The sequence below is a fragment of the Leucopleurus acutus genome (assembly GCF_964270905.1).
Source record: "Leucopleurus acutus genome assembly, chromosome: 5".
NCBI classification, from domain to species: Eukaryota; Metazoa; Chordata; class Mammalia; order Artiodactyla; family Delphinidae; genus Leucopleurus; species Leucopleurus acutus.
The window spans coordinates 196651-217829 of NC_139147.1; the positions used below are offsets into that span (position 1 = coordinate 196651).

The following is a 21179-nucleotide window of genomic DNA, read 5'->3' on the forward strand; positions in this document are numbered from 1 at the left end:
TGCCTCCCTTCAGCAGACGTGACTGAGCTCTGAAAAGAGCCCCTGCCTGAGACCACCGCCTCGGGCAAGAAAAGTGAGGTGAGCTCTGGTTTCATCCAGTCAGCAGGACTGCATTTTATCACGGGTTTCACAGTTACCAGTAAGTTCTTTAAAAACTGGGTAGTATCTATGGTTATACTCAGTAGAAACAAGAATTTGACGGCCATTTCTAAGACTTTTTTTGTAAGTGAGGAAGCATCACCAAAACGCTCTGCTTATCTTGCAGACCTGGTGTGTTTGGTTTTTTACCATGTCTTCAAACCAAACATGCACGTCACCAGTTTCGTGACTCAAATAACCAGACAGGCAGCAGCCTCGTGCTCTCAAGCACCTGGACAGGGTTTTCAAATAAACTTAAGACATACTAACTATCCTGAAGAGAGACTCCACGTAAAAGTTTTCATTTCTAATGGTCACGACAACAAAAGCACAATAACAAAATAAATAACCCTCCAAATATCCTTATTCTTTCCCATTTAAGGCCTGGTAACAACATAACAAGTAATAGCTAGTGAGATGAGAATAATTTTAGAATTCTGAATTCAGGGAACTCTGTCATTCCATGAAGTATGTACTCCAGGTTCCTCTCTTTACTAAAAGACACAAACTGCATCTTAGTGAAAAAATTAAAATATACACAGATGTCCTGTAGAAAGCAAGCCTGCACCCCCCACACACACACACACACACCCCCACACACACACTCTTCACTACAGTCGGAGGCTGTGCCGCCCCAACGGGAAACCCCTCCCAGGCCACCGTGACCCTGCCCAGTACCTGGGGGTGTGTAGGCTTCCACGGCCATGTGCGTGAGGACGGAGCGCCTCTTGGAAGGCATGGGCATCTTCCTCTCTTTGTATTTGGCCAAAGCTGCCTGCACGGCCTCGGTATGAACATCTGCACGGAAAGAACAGCAACAAAAACACGTGTTACAAGATTCCTTATGAAGTAACAAAACCATGGTTCACGTCTTTATTTGTTTTCACTGAGTGTAAAAGGAACACAAGCTCAGCCTACACGTGGGTCCCACACATTGGTCCTAGATTTCCATAAATATTCCTCGGCTTGTAGATTTGACTTTGGAAATATTTTCAGATTTAAATCAAAAAGAAGAAATTCTCCAAACTGAAAATAATATGAAACATGAACCTAATGTGCTCTGACTGTGGCACAAACCACTCCAAGTGGCGCTAAAGCCCTGTGGTCAGACTGTCAAGCCGCTACCCCAGACAAGCCCCAGGACGGCAGAACCGCACAGGGAACGCAGGCTCTCCTGCAGTCTTGCTGCCGGTGGTCACAGGGGCCCCGCCACACTGCCACGCTTGTGGTCGAGTGTGAGAGAGCAAACAAAGAGGGGCCTGACGGTCTCGCTCCATCGCCCCTCCCTGGAGACCAAGACACTCGTGAGGGAAACAAGAGACACAAACAGAGACTAAAAGTGAGGGAAAACCCTGCAGTCCTGAATCTGAGTGAAAATTATCAGCATGAACACATGTGGCATTTTATCTTTAGATAGTATGTCTTAACCTCTGTCCCTAACAATGTCTAGGAATGATGACAAGCCCAATAGCAATGAGCATCCCTACCACCCAGACTGTGGTCTTAAAGTACCATCCTCACTGCAAGCACCCTGAGACATGGTGGATTCTAGGGTGGGGGCAGGGAGCACACAGGGGAGCCTGGAGCATTGCATCCTAACAGCCATAAGTACACGGCCCAGTGACCCAAATGCCAGAGCCGATGTGGAGACGCTCCCAAAGGCTCATAAAGATGGGGCAGTTGGAACACCACCAAGGATAAATGCTGGAAGGTCTGAATATCAACTACAATGCTAAAAAACAAGATAAAAGAAAAGAAAGGAAGGAAGAGAGGAAGCAAAAGTAATTGGCTGCCTTTGGAGGATGCCGGTGACCTAACCCATTATTTTAAAAAGGAGCAAACAGATGGAAAGAATTGAGCGTTTCTCCAGGCTCTCCTGTGCCCTGTGGTGAGTGAGCACAAGTTTCTCTCCATAGAAGCAGTCCAGCCATTTTGCCACCCTAATGAACAAATGGGTCTGCCAGCATCCCAAGGAGGAGAGAGACTCAGGCCTGCAGTGCCTCTTTATGAGAGAACACAGAACCCTAAGTGACCTGCTGGAGCCATGGAGCCGCCGGACCACAGCCCAGGCCCCAAGACCGAGTTACCAAAGGTGGAAACACACATCAGCCACCTGAGGTATGTGCAACCACATTTGGATCCTGGGTCCAAACAAACTGTTTTTTTTTTTCAAACCACAGGAACATTTGGGTATTTGATACTAAGGAATTATTGTTAATTATTTTGTGACAATGGCATTATCTTTTAGAGATAACATGCATTCTTTTCAGATATAGAAGCCAAGAATATTTTGCCCTCTAAATGAAATAACATGATCTCTGAGATGTGCTTCAAAATCACATGGGAAGGGAGGAAGCAGGGGATTGATGAAGAAGCCAAGACTGAGCCTGAGCACGGCAGGAACTGTGGGGGCTGGACGAGTCTGGGCCTCATCACACCACCAAGTCCACTTTTGTACGTGTTCAAATTTTCCCCAACAAACTGTTTTTAAAGCATTTAGAAACCTTATAGTAAAATGGCTCATAGGGTACTATCAGGAAAGATGAAAAATTCACACCTAGGCGTATTAAAGTACAATTTACAAATATCAAAGACAGCCAGCCAATCCTAAAAGCTCCCAGAGAGAAAGAGCAAATCATCTTGAAGGCTCAGGAAACAGACTGACTTTACTCAGGAGTAAACACCGGGTGCAAGAAAGCAACACAGCTGAAGAAACAAGTGTTGAACCTAGAATTTTATATCCAGCCAAAGTATCATTTAAACTTGAGGGTCTAATAAAAATACTCCCAGACATACAACCGAAAACACTCATGAAAGACAGTGCTCAGGAGAGAGACAAACCTAGGAGCCCCTGCAAGAGATCTGGCTGTGACGGGCTGAGCACACACCTTAAACGTTACTGCTGCCTTAGAAACAAACAAAAACCTAAGTACAGATAAGACAACCAACAACTCAAAATCTAGACAATATCAACATTACAGGGTATAAAGCAACAGATCCAAGAAGCTCAACAAACCCCAAGCACAAGAAACAAAGAAAACTACACCAAGGCCCATCATAATCAAGTCACTCAAAACCAGTGACAGAGAGAAAAATCTTAAAAGTACCAGAGGGAAAAAAGGCACAGTATATACAAGGGAACAACAGTAAGGAATAAACTTGGAGGAATAACACTACTGATGTGAACGCATGATTGTTAAGCTACAACCATTAAGAGAGCCGGCTCTGCCATAACAACAGACGAATACATCAACAGAATAGAACAGAGTCCAGAAAGAGAGTCACGCATGCGTGCGACCGCTTTTAGACAAAGGAGCAAGGGCATCGGGGACGATGGGATTACCACATTCAAAAAAGTAAGCTGTGCACCATACCTTGAACCATACTAAAATTAACTAAAATCTAAATCATAGACCTAAAGCTAAAACCTAAAACTATAAAACTTCTAGAAGAAAACCCAGATAAGAATCTTTGTGACCTTGGGTTTGGCAAAGATTTCTTAGATGTGAGAACAAAAGCACTATTCATGAAAAGGAACTGATAAGCTGGACTTCATTAAAATTAAAAACTTCTGCTACAAAAGCCACTGTAAGAGAGTTCAAAGAGAAGACAAAGCCTTACGGAAAATATGAGCAAAGCACATTAATGATAAAAGTCTTGTTTTCAGAAAGTAAAGAATGAGAACCAGATACAGTTCACAAGGGCAGAAAGCAGGTCATCAACGCCAGTTACATGGAAATGGAGGGGGGACAGGGAGCGGGGAGATGAGGACAGGCAGGGACAGGAAGGAGACCTCTGGTGACCCTACTTACGGTGCGTGTACATGCGTGTGCTTTTGTACCCAGGGCTAAAGAAGATGGTATCAGTGGAATGTTGATGGGGCCGTTTCTAATATCCTATGTTACATGTATCACTTATGTAATCAGAAAAGAAACTATTATCAGCGTGAGGAAGTTTTTAAAAATGTATATTAAATTGGTAAGAAATTATCTGATCAAAATTTCTCAAATCACTTTATCACACTCCCATGTTGACATAACATTTAAAAACTTAACGTTCTTTTTAGGTATTCTTAAAACAAAACGGCCATTTCTTTATCTCTCTTGAAAGTTTTTCTTTATACAAAGGTTTACTGAGAGAGTTTAAATACAAAGGAAATATACAATCACACAATGGTGAAAATGGTAAACAGGCAAAAGAGTGTTCAAAAGTTATCCATATGTAATCTATAATTGAAAGCACAAATTTTTTCAATGGATGTCCTGATGATTCAAATAAAATATCAGAGACAAATTTAAATATTTATAAAAGCACTGACAGAGTGGCAGAAATCTAATTAGAAGGAAATCTCCAAAATTAGAGAAAGAAAAAAATACTAAAACACCTACAGTAGTAAAGCGGTCCTTGATGCACAAATCCACCAATACCAACCCCAAAGATCTAGGTAGAAAAATGGACACAAACATTTACAGAAATTATTCTAATGGGGGAAGGAAGATTTAGCTTTCTCCTGAGATTCCTATAAGCATCCCCTAAGAAGAGAACACTTACACTCCAGGCTACATTAAAACATACTATATTATGTGGAAGTTATAGTTTTTTCTTGAAAAATATGATGTGGTAAGTTATGGTTCAAGTGAAAATAATTTCCGAATGGGAGGGGAGTTTGGGGGAGAATGGATACGTGTATGTATATGTACAGCTGAGTCGCTCTGCTGTGCACCTGAAACTATCACAACATTGTTAATCGGCTATACCCCAATATAAAACAAAAAGTTAAAAAAAAGAAAGAAAGAAAACAATTTCCTCAGCGGAGACGTGGTGTCCGAGCAGAGGCCTGCAGGCCTCTGGTCCCTACCTGACCTGAAGCGCTCGTCCCGGGCGTGGCTGGGCCTCGTCTTCTGCTGTTCGGGCACGGGGGCCGTGGCTTGTGAGGGCCCGGGGATCCTAGTCTCTGCTTGTAGGGATGGATCTACTCCTGAAACACAGTTTTACAGGAGCACCTGCTGTGAACAATTTGCTTTTCCAATCATGGAAAAACCCATGTAAAACAGCCCACGCTTCCCGTCCACTGCTGCACAGTACCCGCTGCACGACCACGCACGCTGTGGTGGCCCCAACACCAGAAGACCCTGAATTTGGAGGTCAGGGCGTAGACGTCAATGTCCGCTTCCAGTCCCACCACCCACAGCCCAGCGCAGCCCTGCGGCCTCACTGCCCACTGGCACCCAGCCGTCCTGGGCCCCGAGCTGGGCACGTGCGCACGCAGGGCCAGCTCTCTAGGGCCGGCTCTCCCTCCCCTTCAGTGTCCCTGGTGTCAGCAAGCCCAGTGGGAAACAGCCCACAAAGCCATCACTGGGGGTGTCGCCAGCCGCCCTCGGACACAGGGATGAAGACGGGTGCCAACCAACCCCAACGGGCGGCCGGCCAGCTCTCCACGCCCTGTCGCAGCCCCCCGGGCTCTCATGCCCACAGCCCCGACACCCAGGCCCTCGGACGCCACGTGCCACAGCGCACGAGCATGCAGCCAGTGTGGGCTGAGCCCTAGTTTGCTGGTATCTGAGAAGAGCACAAAGTGAAGCCTTCAGCTGGGCTTCAACAAAATAATCTGTTCAGTGTTTTAGCCTTTGTTTCAAGACATCTCCGAAAAATCACCTCCAGGGCCCCCAGCCCTTACCACTGCCCCAAAAGCAGCAGCCTATCCCCACCTGGGCCCGGGTGGGTCCTGACCTCCAACGCTGCTCGTGAAAGGCCACCTGGCCCCCAGCTCTCTGTGACGACACACAGAGAGGACAGAGGGGACGGGGGCCACAGGCGCTCGGCTGCCCAAGCCTCCCGGCACCGACGCCACCCCTGTGACTGAGGAGCCCCCAGAACACCAGCTCTGGCTCCGCAGGCAGGGAGGAGCTGCCCTCCGAGCCAGGCCAACCTGCAGGTTTGGGGGCAAAGCGCTGCTCTTGCTGTTGTTTTACCTACCAGGTTTGGGGTGTTAGTTATGCAGCACGAGAGGACAGCGACACCCCCTGGAAATCCATGTTCAGCTCTTCAAAGTGTGAACATATACACACATACACATACGCGACATACAGCAATACTGGTCAGCACTGCTTCTGGCTTTTTGCTTCTTGTGACTGGATAAAATTTCTTTAGAGTCCGTAACAGAGAACACAGAATCTTACGTGTTACAGACTATAACCAGGCATGCTGCTAAGTGACATATATGCATATGGACATCCTTACAGTTTTACTCCAAAATACAGTGCTTTTATTGAGATCGATTCATTTATTCAACGAAGATACAAAGCCCAGTGGGAAATCACTGGATAAGAGTAGGTATATTTTTAACAGGTATCAAGAGAGAACTTCTCAGAAAGGTCACAGCAATTCGCACTCCCGCAATGTGCTATTTCCCCACGTCTTTGTCAGCAATGGATGTTATAAGGTTTAGAATTTTGCCAATCTGACAGGAGAAAAACGGTTCACTAATTTGCATTCCCGTGTCTGCTAGTGAGGTTGAACATACTTTACTGTTTATTGCCCATCCGTATGTCCTCTTCTCCGAATTTCTGTTAATTCTATCCAGCTAAGGAGCCCCCCCAAGTGACCTGCAGGAAGCCTCAGCTCAGCTGGAGGTACCACCCTGGGCTGTGCTCGCCCCCCAGGCCATGGCCGGCTGGTCGCAATCACTCTGCAGTTTTCATTTCTAGGGAGACAATCATAACCTGTTTTTCTTCCAGGTCTCCTATCTTGTAACCCCCACTCGAAGGTTGTTCAAATGTTCTCTGGAGTTTTGTAGTATTTTATAATTACAAACATATTTAGAGCTTTAATCCTTCTAAAGCTTATGTTCGCTAATGGTGGAGAGGAAGAGGGTCCCACTGTTGCCTCCAAAGGGATGGCGCCGGTTACTAAATAAATCTTCCCTCCTTTGAATTGTCCCGAATCGTTTCTAGACGCCCCTCTCTTACACTGTTGGGCCTTCCACACCGTCCACCAACGCCCTGCGGTTGGGACTAGAAAGTGCAAGCGAGCGGGCTGAACACCATGAAGCCCAGGCCTTTCTCACTGGCTCCTTCCCAAAAATGTACTGGCTACTTGAAGAACTTTTCTCCTTCAAGTGGGTTATTACTTCCAATGCCAGGTTTCAGGAAAAAAAAATCAGCCACTGGTATTCAGAATGGACTACATTTTGTTCACACATTAATTTGGAAACTACTACTTTTATAATATTAAATTTTTCCATTTAGGATATTGGTATATTTCTTCATATTTTAGGGTCTTGGTTATTTCTTTCAAACGGACTGCATGATCCTAACATAGGTCCTGTGGCTTTCTTGCTAAATGTATTAAAAACATTTGATAGTTTATTGCCATTACGAACGTGAGTTGTTTTATAAAGAGCAATATTGCCAGAGAAAAGTTATTGATTCTTGCATATCTGTCTCCTATCAAACCAAAGCTCTTACTAATTCTAATAGCTAAGTAAGGAGTCACCTAGGTTTTCAAGGTATAAAATAACAGCACCTGTGCAAGGATGGCATGCTGCGCTCTCTAACACTCGCCTGCCTTGTCTGTCTGTGGCGCTGCACAGGCACTGGCCACCCCGACGGAGGGCCTGGAAGTGGCATGGCGGGCATGGCTGCCGCTGAGGAAAGGAAGTACGATGCCACATGAACGCCTCGTTGGACAGCTGCTGTTGATGCCTGGCAAATGGGCTTCAAGATGTTTTCTTTAATAGTTTCCTCCAATTGTACTCAATTTTACTTGTTTTTCCTTTATTTTGATGGATGAATGTCAGTACATAAAGCACCTCCTCAGTATTCTTCTTGTTACTGATTTATTGTAAAATATATCGTACCGATACAGGCAGAATAAAGCATGTATTCAGTTCAAAAATTATTATACAGAAAAAAACTCAATGTAACAACTGCAGCAGTTAAGAAATAAACACTCATGTGCCTTAGAGCTCCTTGTGGCCCCCTCCAGTCTCACTCCACACACACGGAAATGCCACACTCACTTCAGGGAAGACCACTTCCCACCTCCTCTTTCTTTACCAGCTACAAAAAGGTTTGAGAAATGGCAGTTCGGTGGTTTTTTTAGTTTTACAGGCTATATTCCCGTGTAATCGTTTTATCACTCCCCGTTACGTTTATGAGATTCATCCTTGCTGACACACGTATGCATCCTGCTGATGGATGTTTGAGCACCTGGCAGTTGAGAGAAAACAATGAACATTCTTGTGCACAGAACAAGAACAGGGTGCAGGCATCCAGAGTTTCTCCAGGGCATGCGTGTCCCTGAAGGAGAGCTGCCGGCTGCCTCTGCACCTCTTCAACTCTGCCAGGTCCCACGAGCTGTGCACACCCGTCTGAATCCTCTCCAACAGCCCAAGGTTTAATGTGCATCTCTCTGACTGCTACCAAGCTTAGGTAAGTATCTTTTCGTTTGCTTGCTGGCTATTAGGGTTTCCTCCATTTTCCTACTGGGCTTTTTAAAAAATCATGTTGGGGGACCTTCTGGCTCTTTAAAGTTGAAATTAATTAAAATTAAATTAAAAATTCAGTCTCTCAGTCACACCACCACACTTCAACTGCTCAGGGGCCACACGTGGCAACTGGTCAGTGTACCAGACAGTGGAGCTACAGACCATTCCCACTATCGCAAAGGGCTCTGCTGACGCTGCTGCCTTGCAGGCTCGGAAAACTAGTCCTTTTCCTGTTATTTGTGCTGGGATTATCTCCTCCCACGCTGTGGCTTGTCTTTAGTCTCTTTATGGGGACTTCTGATAGAATAAAATTCTCAACTTTAACACACCCCGATTTACCAATTTTTTCCTTTACAGTTGCTGCTTATTGGTACCTTTAGGGACTTGAGAAATCCCTCCTATTTAGAGATGGTGACAGTTTTCCTGTGTGAGCTTCCAAAGGTGCTATAATTTTTGCCTTTCTCATTTAGGCCCTTAATATCTGGTTTCCGTGTCCTAAGGAACTGTGCCAGCACCGGGAGCGGCAACACCACCTCCACCGTAAGCCTGGTCTCCACAGCGGTGCATGTCTGTCTGGGCCCATGATCTGCTCTGCATTCTAGCCGTCTTCCCTTGTGCCAAACCAGGCTGTCTTAATGACGACGGCTTGATACTAACTCTTCGTACCCTAATCAGCAAATCCTCCCACCTCATTCTTCTTTCTTATCATATTTTGAATCCCTTGGCCCTTTAAACTTGTATATACATTTTTTTTTATAAACCTTTCTTTTTTTTTTGGCTGTGCCGCATACGGCACATGGGGTCTTAGTTCCCTGACCAGGGATCGAACCCGCGCCCCCTGGAGTGGAAGGGCAGAGTCTTAACCACCGGCCTGCCAGGGAAGTCCCAAACTTGTATATAAATTTTAAAATTAGCTTGTTAAATTCCACCCCCAACAACTCTGTTGAAACACTGAATGTGCACGCTACAGATCAATCTAAGGTGGGAAGAACTGACATCTTTATAATATTTGTTCCAAACCTAAGTAAGGAAATGTTCCTTACTAAAACCATAAAAATAATCATGGTCTATGATCATAAAAATAAAAGAAATCCTATTTGGGAATGAAATCTACACCAAACCAGAGATATAAATTATACTCTATGCCTTTGGATTTTATAATCTTATAGTAGACATGCTATTTGCCCAGACCTTCTCAATAAAATATGAAACTACCAATGTCAAGCTCTAAAATCAAATTTTAAATCGGTTTTACGAGACGCGTGCTGACCTTACCTTGAGCGAGTGGTACATAACGTGCAAGCAGCTTTCCCCTTTTCTTTTCATATCCTTTTTGAGTGATGTCACCTAAAACAACAATGGAAAAATAGAATTACATTTCTTCTGAAGTTCCCAAAATTTTTTAATTAAAAATTCATTCATAATGGAAAAACTGGAAACACTTAGGTCCTTCAACTGGTGATTGGATAAAGAAAGCATGATGCATCCACACAGTGGAATGCTAATCAGCAGTAAAAAGGAACAAGCTATCGACAGACAACAATCTGGGTGGATCTTACACGCATATTGCTGAGTGACAGAAGCCAGACTCAGAAGGCTACATGCCGAATCATTCCCGTCACAGGACATTCTGGACAAGAGTCAAAACTGCAGAGACTCTGAGGCCACGCCCCAGACTGACAGAATCTGCATCTGCATTTTACCAAGATCCCCAGGTGACTTGTGCAGGTTCAAGCTGCGGAAGTACTGGTGTAAGGGACCCACAGGAAACCAACCCTCGCAGGCCACGGGGTGTCCCTGGGCCAGCACTCGGGGAATAGGACCTAAAGAAGAACAGCCTATAAATGAATTAACCTACCCAGAAACAGGGCAGGAAATGTGTCTGCAGAGAAACACTTCTCAGTCTAAGCACAGCAGCTGGTTTCCTGGATAACTTGGAGTGCTCAGGGCAGATCCAGCATGTCTGGGAGACTTTATTTCGACCAGAAGCATGTATCACAGTGTCCACGAGTACCTTGCACTTTGGGTGAGTGGTCTTCAACAGAAATCTTCCAGTGCTCTGCAAGCCCTCCTGGCACCCACTCCGCGCCCCTTCTGCCCCTGCCCCCCGCCCACCCACCCCAAACAAACAGGCAAAGTGGTGAGGCCACTGCACAGAGCCTCCGCTTTGAGGACTGCGCACCCAGTCGGGCGCCCGCAGAGCCGCTCCCGGTTGCCACCGACACCCTTTGACTCGGCCTTGGTCTGCACCTGACCCCCCACCAACCCCACACAAAACTATTCTACTGCCTTGTGGGCCTTTTAATTTGAATACGTTCTGCAAAACATATCCTGCCTTGTGTCTGTGTATCTTTACTCTACCTGAATGACATCATATAATAAATCTCACTCTTGTCAATTCTTCACTAAGCACTTCGTCTTTATCATCACCCAATCTGTGATGTAATGAGCACACCTAATCCACTGCTGACTGCAGTGGCCCGTGGGCTGTGCTGTCCTTGTCTTACACTCACTGGACACTCACAGACCCTGACTGGATCCAGGATATGATTGTATGATTTTGCTTACTGAGTTTCAACTTGTGAACAAATTTAAAGCACATGTGTTTTTTTTAAACAATATCTACTAAAAAATTTGTTTCCTCCAGAACATATGAAAATATGTAATTAAGACAAATTTAAATGAAAACAATATTGCAACACTAAACTAAAACAGATAAATCCTCATTTAAAGCAGAACATTGGATTTTGCAGGATTTTTTTTTCAATTTTTTTAAAATTAATTTTTATTGGAGGACAGTTATTTACAATGTTGTGTTAGTTTCTGCTGTACAGCAAAGAGAATCAGTTACACATATACGTATATCCACTCTTTTTTAGATTCTATTTCCATATAGGTCATTACAGAGTATTGAATAAGGTTCCCTGTGGTATACGGTAGTTTCTTATTAGTTATCTACTTCATATATGGTAGTGTGTATATGTCAATTCCAATCTCAGAATATTTTAAAATTAAGTACTCATTTTCTAGAAACTGTCTCTTCTCATGTTCCCATTTCAAATGAACGCTTACATGGTGAAGGTACCAAGAGCATTCAGAAAGGAAACGTGCTAACTCCCAGTTTGGTGCTCATGATATCCTGAAAGCTGCCCAAACCAACTGAATATAACCCGCTACACATTTTCGCGTGTAACCAGTTAGCATATTTTCAAGTATCCAATGTAGACACCAACCTGACACACCTCTGAATGCAAAGCTTCCAGCCACAGACAGCAAAATGGAATCCAAAACAGACTCCAGGGCAAAACTAATGAACTAATAAAGGGACTCACATCCAAGATTTCTGACCCCAGGTTCGGTAAACGCTAGAGAGAGACCAACAGCAGAGCAAGCTCCTCAGTCTGCTGCACAGAACCAGGATGACCCTGACCACCAGCCAGAGGGAATCCCAGACACAGTGGAGGTCTCCCTGCGTGGGCACCCCGGCCCCAGGGCGATTTTGGAAACACACCAGGCCATCTGCAGAAGGTGCCTCTCTGGTGGCCTGTGGGCAGCTGCTCTCACGAATGCTCCAGGCAGGGGCACGATGTGTGGCTCGGGTTGACCTCCACGGCCACAAACCAAATCCACTTTGGATTATAAAGGCAAAACCCCGAATGCTATCATCATGTCTCTACCTCAGCAACACAATTTCTAAAGACCTATTCTCGAAGGCACTCAGTAGCTCCTTAAGGTCACGGGAACGAGGACAGGCGGTGCACATTACATGTAACAGCAAAGTATGTGAGAAAACCTAACTGTCCATGAAAACAAGTAGGAAGAAGTGAATGTGATGCCATACATCACTACTACAGGATACTGTGAGTCCTAAAAAATACTCTGGTACTTGAAGGGGCGGGGAAGGGGTGGGTATCACGTACACGGGATCCATGATATCCTACTGAGTAAAAACAGCAAGCTGAAAAACAATGTACATATGAAATGATGTAATTCTGATAAAAATTAAAAAATAAAACTATATTCACATGCATGTAGGTATATATATTTCTGTATGTGCACAAAATGTCTGGAGGGGTACCCAACAAATTATTAGCAGTGGTTACCCGTAGGAAGTGATTTATTTATTTGGCTTGGGGTGGGTGTTAGATTTCGCTTTTTACTTCATGCACTTTTGAACTCGTTAAATCTTTTAACACAATAATCATATAATCTTTTATAATTAAGAATATATGGAATATGGTTTGATAATGTACTATGGCTATATAAGGTGTTATTGTGGGAAACTGAATGAATTCTATGTACTATTTTTGCAATTTCTTATGAGATTAAAATTATTCCAAAATTAAAAGTTAAAATATACGTGAGAGAGACTATGTAAAATTGGTGTTATTTCTTTTTTAAATGTTTGATAAATTTTGTCAGTGAAACCATCTGGGCTTGTAGATTTATTTTCCAGGTTTTTTTTTTCCTTCTCTCTTTTGCTTTATTTTACTTTTTAAAGAGCAGTTTAAGGGTCACAAGCAAATATCAACATCTGCCACCAGAGTGGTGCATTTGTCACAGACGATGAGCTACGCTGACATGTCATCATCACCCAAAGCCCATATGGTTCACTCTTGCTGTCATACATTCCGTGGGCTTGGACCACCATATAATGACATGTATCTATCATTACGCTACCATACAGAGTATTTCACTGCCCTAAAAATCCTCTGTGCTCTGCCTATTCATCCCTCTCCCCACCTCCTGAACACCTGAACCCCTGGCAACCACTGACCTTTTTTACTGTCTCCATAGTTTTCCAGAATAGTTGGAATCAGTAGCCTTTTCAGATTGATTTCTTTCACTGAGTAATGTGCATTTGAGATTGTTCTGTGCCTTTTCTTGGCTTGATAACTCATTTCTCTTTAGTGCTAAATAATGTTCCATTGTCTCAATGTAAGAGTTTATTTATCCATTCAACTACTGAAGGACATCCATCTTGGTTGCTTCCAAGTTTGGGCAATTATGAATAAAGCCCCTATAAACAGCCACGTGCAGGTTGCTTTTAAACATCCCTTGGTGAGATAAAGCGACACTATGGTATGATTCACACTGGATGCTCATAACCAGAACGCAGAACACTCTTGCAGCTGAAAGGAGAACTTAAATATCATCCCCTCCAGGGTTTCCCAACTTTTCAGCTGCACAGCTTCCACTCGAGCGAACTCTTTTGAGGAATGTGAGTGAGAAACTGTGCTGCTGAGGCAGCGGCGGGCCTGCCCTCTGGGCACCTCTTCCTCCCAATGCAGTGGCGTGGCGGACTCCGGAAACCCCTGAGAAAGGCACCCTCTCCTCCCCAGTGCAGAGGCTTCCCCGCCTCAGCCCTGCCTCCCCGCTCCCGCCCCGACCTTGCTCACTGTGCCGACCGACCTTTCTGACTTTCCAGAATCTAGACTGCTGTCAATTTCCTTTCAATTTTTAAAACTGCTACCATTTCCGTGACATCTGGGGAAGGAGAGTCATCTTCACCTGATGACTGGTCATGCATATTGACCTAGAAAATCCTCCACCCCAAGTAAATGCTCCCTGGCTAGAGACCCTCTCCGGCCTCTGTGCACAGAGGCCCAACCCCTGCTCTGCTCCTGCTGTGGTGTCTTCCTTCTTCAGTCTCCTCTGTGGTCTCCTCGCTCTGCCTTTCCCTCTGGGGCTTGAGTCCCTCGAGGGTTTATCCTAGGCCTCTTTGCATTTTTCAGTTCTCCAGACGGGGCAATTGTTGTACCAATGACTTCCAAATTTCTACTTCCAGACTAGCCCTTTCTAAAAGTGCCTGTCCTACACACCCAAATGTTCCCTGGACACCATCCCTCAGATCTCCCAGAGGTGCCTCACGCTCAACAGGTATGAAGCAGATGTGTTCTTCCCGTGTCCCACATCTTCAGTGCAGAGACCCATCATCTCCCCAGCATTCATTTCAGAAACTCGGGAGTCATCCTAGAGCCCCCCGATGAGGGGTCATCCTCCGACGTGCCCCTCTTCACACCAAGGCTGCTGCTTCTATTTCAGAGCACTCTCCCCAGCCCACTGGCTCAGCCTCCAGCCAGGTCAGCACGGTCTCCTGCCCTGGAGCACGGCAACATGTTCTTTAACGTTTCTTATCCCAATGTCACACTCATCCAAACCACTCTCTACATGCCACCAGAAAAATCATTCTAAATCTGAGAGAGAGAGGAGTAAAGAGAGACAGACAGAGATCACACAGGAATATTTCAATTGCTGCTTAATACCTTAAAACCCCGCCGGCTCCATCATTTATTAAGGAAGACCTGCTTAAAATAAAGCACCCAAGGGTAACCACTCCCTTAGCCCTTTTTCAAAAACAAAAAATTGGCCATCTCTCTTTTCAAGATTTTATGGGTTCTTGAACGCACACACTCATTTTACTCTTCTCCCACTGTTGAGAGCTGGGGTAGAAGACTGCATAAGGTATACGTCGATGGTATTCCTCTTTTTTAATACAATGCCTTTAGCAGACCACACACTTTGCTGTGTTGTCCAATACAACAGCCACTAGCCATATGTGGCTATTTAAATTTTCATTAATTAAAAGTAAATTAAATGACTATTTAGTCCCCCAGGCCCACCAGCCACATTTCAAGTGTTTAATGCCACAAGTAGCCAGTGGCTACCACACCGGACAGCACAAAACATTTCCACCACCACAGAAGGTTCTACTGTGCCTGTCACCTCACATCCACAACACCCACCTGGCTGCAGGCAGCATGTGAGTTTGTTCCAGCACTGGTCTAGACTCCAGAGTCCGGCCCAAATTCCTCTCTGGCATGCATAAATCCTCCCGTGAGGAGCCCCGTCCTTCCAGCCTGCTCTCCCACCACTGGCCAGGGGGACACTGTCTGGACCCCCAGCTCACTCAGCTCTGGCTCACCCTCCTCTGCCCAGCACGTCCTTCCGTGCTCTTCTGCTCCACCCTCCTCACACGTGCCTTCAAAACAAAGCTGGAGGAAACTCTATTTCCTGCTTGCCCAGCTCTGACGGTCACTCCCCTTTTAGCGCCGACTGGGCCCGCACACTTCACCGCACTGCCAGTTCACGCGTCTGTCAGCCCCGCTAGGTCATGAGCCTTTCTACTCAGTCTGCTGAAGGTTGCTGAAGGACAGGATGACACGCCGAGGGTCTTAGTCTGCTCGGGCCGCTATACCAAAATGCCACAGGCTGGGTGGTCTAAACAACAGTTCTGGAGGCTGGACGTCTGAGATTCACGTGTCGCAACAGGGCTGGTCCCTCCCGCGGCCTCTCTCTTCGTGTGCAGACAACCGCCCACCCGGGTCATCACGTAGTCTTTCCTCTGTGTGTGCGTGTCTCTCTCTCTCTCTCTCTCTCTTATGAGGACACGGCTCCTAGGGGATTGGGGACCCACCCTTAGCACCTCATTTAACCTTAATCACCTCCTTAAAGGAATATAGTCACACTGGGGGTTAGGGCTTCAACATATGAATTTGGGGGGCACAGTTCAGTCCATAGCACCAAGGCTATCTGACGATGAGATGAGAATCTCTATTTCTATAACATTTCTATGACCTTCATTTCAAAACGATCCTAGTTTTAGTGTTTCCTAGCTGTTTCCTGAAAACAGCTTAGCCTCCTTCATCTTTAGAGGTAACCTAAGGACACAAACCCGTGAGTTATGGAGAAACTTACTAGGACATGCTCTTTTGAGTTGCCTGTTCTCAACAAGCATAAGCATAGCTTTTGACGTTTCAGATACTCAGTTTAAAGGTTCTTTACCAAAGACCCTGTAGAAAATTTGTGAAGTCTGAAAGGGAATAAAAGTTCCTTCTCTGTTTCCAAAATGGTAGTCTTAAATCACGAATAGTCAGTGTAGACTGAAGGAACAGGATTTCTATTCTTTCCTTACGGCTGAATGACACAAAGCCAAGTCTGAATGGAAACCCCTGCGTGATCACTGTACCCCGGCGATTACTTGAAGTGCTGCCCCAAGAATGCAGGAACTCTCAAAACACAGGCCATTCATCTCCTGTGTGAAAAGTGGGAAGGGAGCCCTTGGGGGGCATCACTCCAAAAGATTCTTCATCAACAGATGACAGAGGTAACAATGTTTAGGGTTTCCTTCCCTGACCACAGAGGTTTTTCTTTGCCAAATAGTACCTAACTTCCTAGTCATTTTAATGCAGAAGCACAACACCAGAAATGTTGGATAACTTACGGGTATACAGACCAATCCACAAGGGTTATGCTGGTCTCACTCAGAAGCAGCTCACTGCAAACAAAATGCTCCAGGAAGAGTCTGTCTTAAGGACGTGCCAGCAGTACGTTTCCCACTCCCATCACCCTGCTTCCTTCCCCCCCTTTCCTCAGCCGTGTCATAGCAGAGTGACCAAATGCTTTGTAGGCATTCATTTTATATTAAATGGTGTATATCATGTCAGTTAAAAGATGAAAGAGAGATGTGTCTTCAAAATTACAAGTCTCTGGGTCTTTCCAACTGAGACGACGGAGCACTCACCCTGGAGCCCGACGATGACACCTGCGGGGACGCCCCATGGGGGTGCGGGCCGCATCGGCAGGCAGGGACTCCACCCCCGGGCCCTGCTCCACGAGGACTCTTCACCCCAGCAGAGCAGTGCCCCCGCCCTGGTCTCTTTTCAGACTCTAAGTCCTGAATGTATATTGATCTCACTTTGCGAGGCTGAAGGTCAAAGGAGGGCAGGGAACTGAATGACCACGGAGGCTGCCACGAGTGCACGACTCAGACCCACACGCCTGGGCTGAGGCCTGCGCCAGGCGGCTGTCCCCAGAAGGGCACTGTGCCCCGACACACCCGCTCCTTCCTGCCCGCCAGCCGAGGAAAGGGCCTGGCCAGACTGGCCAGTGCCTAGCAGGACGGCAGTCGCTCTCCCCCAGGTGCTGCAACTGCCGAGGGGGAGATAGGACCCTCACGTCTCCATCCCACGTCCTGGCCCGTGTGTCACACGGGAAGCATTTACTGCACAGGGTAGCAGGCGCGCCCCTCCAAGTCATCCCAACACAGCAGAACGATGGAGCAGACTGGCTGGGGTCCCCACCTCGCTCACCACGCCACTCTCTGCCTTCAGCTTCATCCTAGGCAACCAGTTCACTGCCAGGACAGAGACCCGGCATGAGGCACCTGCCAGACCACGGCCCTCCTCCACGGAGCCCCACCCCCCGGATTAACACTGATACTGGGGAGGCACAAGGGGCCCTGGGGAATCTCCTCCAGCCGCTGCTCGTCCCCCTCTGCTACACACACACACACACACACACACACACACACACACACACACACACACACACACGGGACAGTCCTCACCAGCCCTGGGGCCTCCCCACCTGCAGAGCCCTCCCCGCAAACAAACCTCCCAGCAATGCAGTTTCTCCCTGGATTCAAAGGCCCTGCTCGGGGAGGCCTCCCTTGCCCACCCTGGGGAGAACTGCAGCCCCCCCGCCCCGAGTCTACAAGCGTTTCCTCCCCGTCCCTCTTCCCTCCCGGTTTCTCTCAACGCACTTATCGAAATCTAATGTTGCGTATGTTTTTATTCATCTGGCCGTCTGCGCCCCCCACTGAGGACGCACGTCTGTGAGGGTAGAAATTTCTGTCCTGTAACACCTCCACGCGGCCACCTCGCACACGAGTCACAGCCCTTGTGTTCGCGCGAGCTCTTCTGCGAATGAAGGAGCAGCCATGCTTTCCCTCAGCCCGGCCCTCCCCGGCCCCTCCCATCTCACGGGGCACACGCAGCAAATCATGGCGCTCAGTCCTGACTCCTGGCCACCCTCCAGCAACAGCGACAGCGATGCCCGCAGTCCTGCTCCGGACCCGCCTCCGATCCAGCCGCGTTTCAGCCCTGTAGCCGCTGCCCTGCATCCGAGCACGTGCTGCCGCAGTGCCTGCCCTGCAGCTGGCCTCGGGCTCACTCTCCCTCCTCCCAGCAGCCAGGGAGTCTTTAAGGGCACCAGTGGTCAGAGCAGCAAGAGCTCCAGCGGCTCCTCAGCGCACTTGGCGCAGAAGCCCAGGGCCCAGCACACCCGCCCGGCCGGCCCGGGCTGCCTTCCTGGCCCATCTCCCAGGGCCTGCCCCTCGCGCCGTGACTCGGCAGGCTCCCTCCTCTGCGGCCCCGGCCCAGCCAGCCCGCCCGCCAGCCGCGACTGCTCCCTCCCCGGCCACAGGGACGGCTCCTCCTGACCCAGTCTAAGGCTACCTCCCCAAGGGCCCAACCTCCCTTTGTCTGCCAGGTGCTAACAGAAGGCAAATGGACAGAGCAAATGGCGCCTTTCTTTACGACAGAGCCTGGAAGTGTAACAGGTCAATGGACATGGCCGATACTTCGGCAGCTCTGGTGCCTGGGACACCGAGGAGAGCAAGGTGGGCTCGGCCCCTGCTCTGGTGAAGCGTCACGATGGCCAACTAAGCCAGAGCCGGCCGCGGCCAAGAGAGTCCTGAGAAGAGCAAATAGGTCAGTTCTGTGCACGATGACCACCAACTACGTGCCGGGTACAACCTCGAAGGGCAGACCATCGACGAGGGAGACACACACGTAAACCAGAACACCAAATAAACCAGCCCTCCCAACACGGGTCTAAACCCATGACCCTGTAGGCAGTTCAGGTCCTCCAAGAAGCACACATCATGACAGGATCAGACGTGAAGAGATTTAGGTGGGAAAATGGGGAGGGCCCCGGAGGAGGCTGGCGAGCTGTCCGGTGTGACTGCAGAAGGAAGAAGAAAGGCAGGCGGGTGGGGCAGGAAAAGTCCTAGACTCCAGGCAGCCCTAGGAAAGTTTCAGGCCACGTGGGGTCCTTGAGCCAAGGTCCCTATTGGGAGTCACAGCTTCCCAGGCATGCAGCAGCTGCTGTACTCCTGCAGCAGGAGTCGTGACCTCAGTTGTGGTCAGTGTGGACCCAGACCCCAGCAGGGAGGGCCCAGGGGGATCACGGCCACTGCGGCGCCGGATTAGACTGGGGTCTTGGAGCTCCACGCGGCAGGGCCAGACTCCCAGTGCACTCATCTCAGCTGCTTTTCCTCCTAGGAGTTCAGAGCAACAAAGACCACATCCTGGTTCAATGGCTCCCCGAGGCACAGGTCAGTCCTCCCAGGTCTTCACTGAATCTGAAAAACTATTATCAAAAAGCTAAGTATTCAAGCCAATTACGGAGGATTCTTGATTTAAAACTGAGAATAAGTACCATGCGTGGGTCACTCTTCTATTAATTCAGCAAGCGCTCAGTAAAACGCCTAAAATGTGCTAGCGCTGAGGACATGATGATGGGCAGATCAAACTTCCTCTGGAATTGCTCCCTATGAAGTGGCAAAGAAAAGCCAAACAAACAATAAACACAGAATTGGATAAATCCTGTAAGAATGACACAGTAAGTGCTACAGGGACAAAAAGAGCAGGCACCTAACTTTGAGCGGGCTGTTCTCAGAGGAAGGCAGAGCTTCAAAGAGAAAGTGAAGTTTAAACTTAAGTCTTAAAACGAAGGAAGGAATTCAACACGTACAGAGAGTTGGCAATGAACAGCATGTGCAAAGTTTTACGATATTAATGGAAATCCTAGTATTGATATTCTTTTAAAAATTTATAAATCAATATTCTTTAAAAAGACAACTGCACTAGGATGATTTGCTATAGAAAGAAAAACATTCTAAAGGGAATACACCTGAATCATGATGATGGATTTTGCATAAAGTGGGATGGATGTACAAGCAGCTAGTCAGTAAGTACAATTTTTAAAGATTTTCAAACATATGTTTTATAAATTGAAACATCTGATTTCCCTTAAAAATATAAACAGAAATCACATTATACCAGGCAACAGCTAAAAAAATGTTACACAAAGTAAAAGAAAAATACCTCTCATTGGTTCTCCCTATTCCAGTTCATCCTCCGCAGAAATTGCAAACTGTGCCAAACGGGAGGTTAAAGGCACTGACTCTCCAAGTGGGGAGATTGTTAGTAAAGCATCTGGAATGGCGAACCCGAGTACCAGGGGACGAAAAATGAGATGCGTTTTAGATGTTGACATCTAGGTATCTCCTTAAAAGCCCTGTTAGTGTTACGTGGTCTGGTGGTTCTCAAAGGTGTTGCCCTCAAGAACCCTTCACACGCTTAAAAATTATTGAGGACCCCAAAGAGCTGTTGTTTCTTTGTGAGTTATCAATGTTTACCATATTAGCAATTAAAACTATGCAATTTTTAACATTTAATTAATTTAAAAAATTTTATAATAAACCTACCATGTTAACATAAGTAATATTTTAAATTAAAAAAATAACAGATTTCCAAAGCATTTAGTGAGTACAGGTATTGTTTTACTTTTACATGCGTCCTTAATATCTGGCTTCTTAGAAGACAAGTGGATTCTCATATCTGCTTCAGCATTCAGCTGGCTGCAGGATATGTGGGTTGAAGTCTATGAAGCAAATCCTGTCTATGAAGTCTATGAAGCAAAGCCTCACACACACATGGGTTAGAAAAGGGAGGAGTATTTCAGTAGCCTTTTCAGATCACTGTGG

General features: G+C 46.8%; 1 protein-coding gene across 1 annotated transcript in view; it reads right to left on the minus strand.

Annotated features, from left to right (window-relative positions):
* The window catches only part of DIP2A (disco interacting protein 2 homolog A), a 94443-nt gene that overhangs the window by 68480 nt on the left and 4784 nt on the right, over positions 1 to 21179 (minus strand). The window contains exons 2-4 of the mRNA XM_082840101.1: positions 9902 to 9973; positions 4997 to 5116; positions 817 to 936 (exon numbers count right to left, since the gene is read on the minus strand). Of these exons, the coding sequence (XP_082696227.1) occupies positions 817 to 936; positions 4997 to 5116; positions 9902 to 9973 (312 nt within the window). The remainder of the gene's footprint in view (positions 1 to 816; positions 937 to 4996; positions 5117 to 9901; positions 9974 to 21179) is intronic.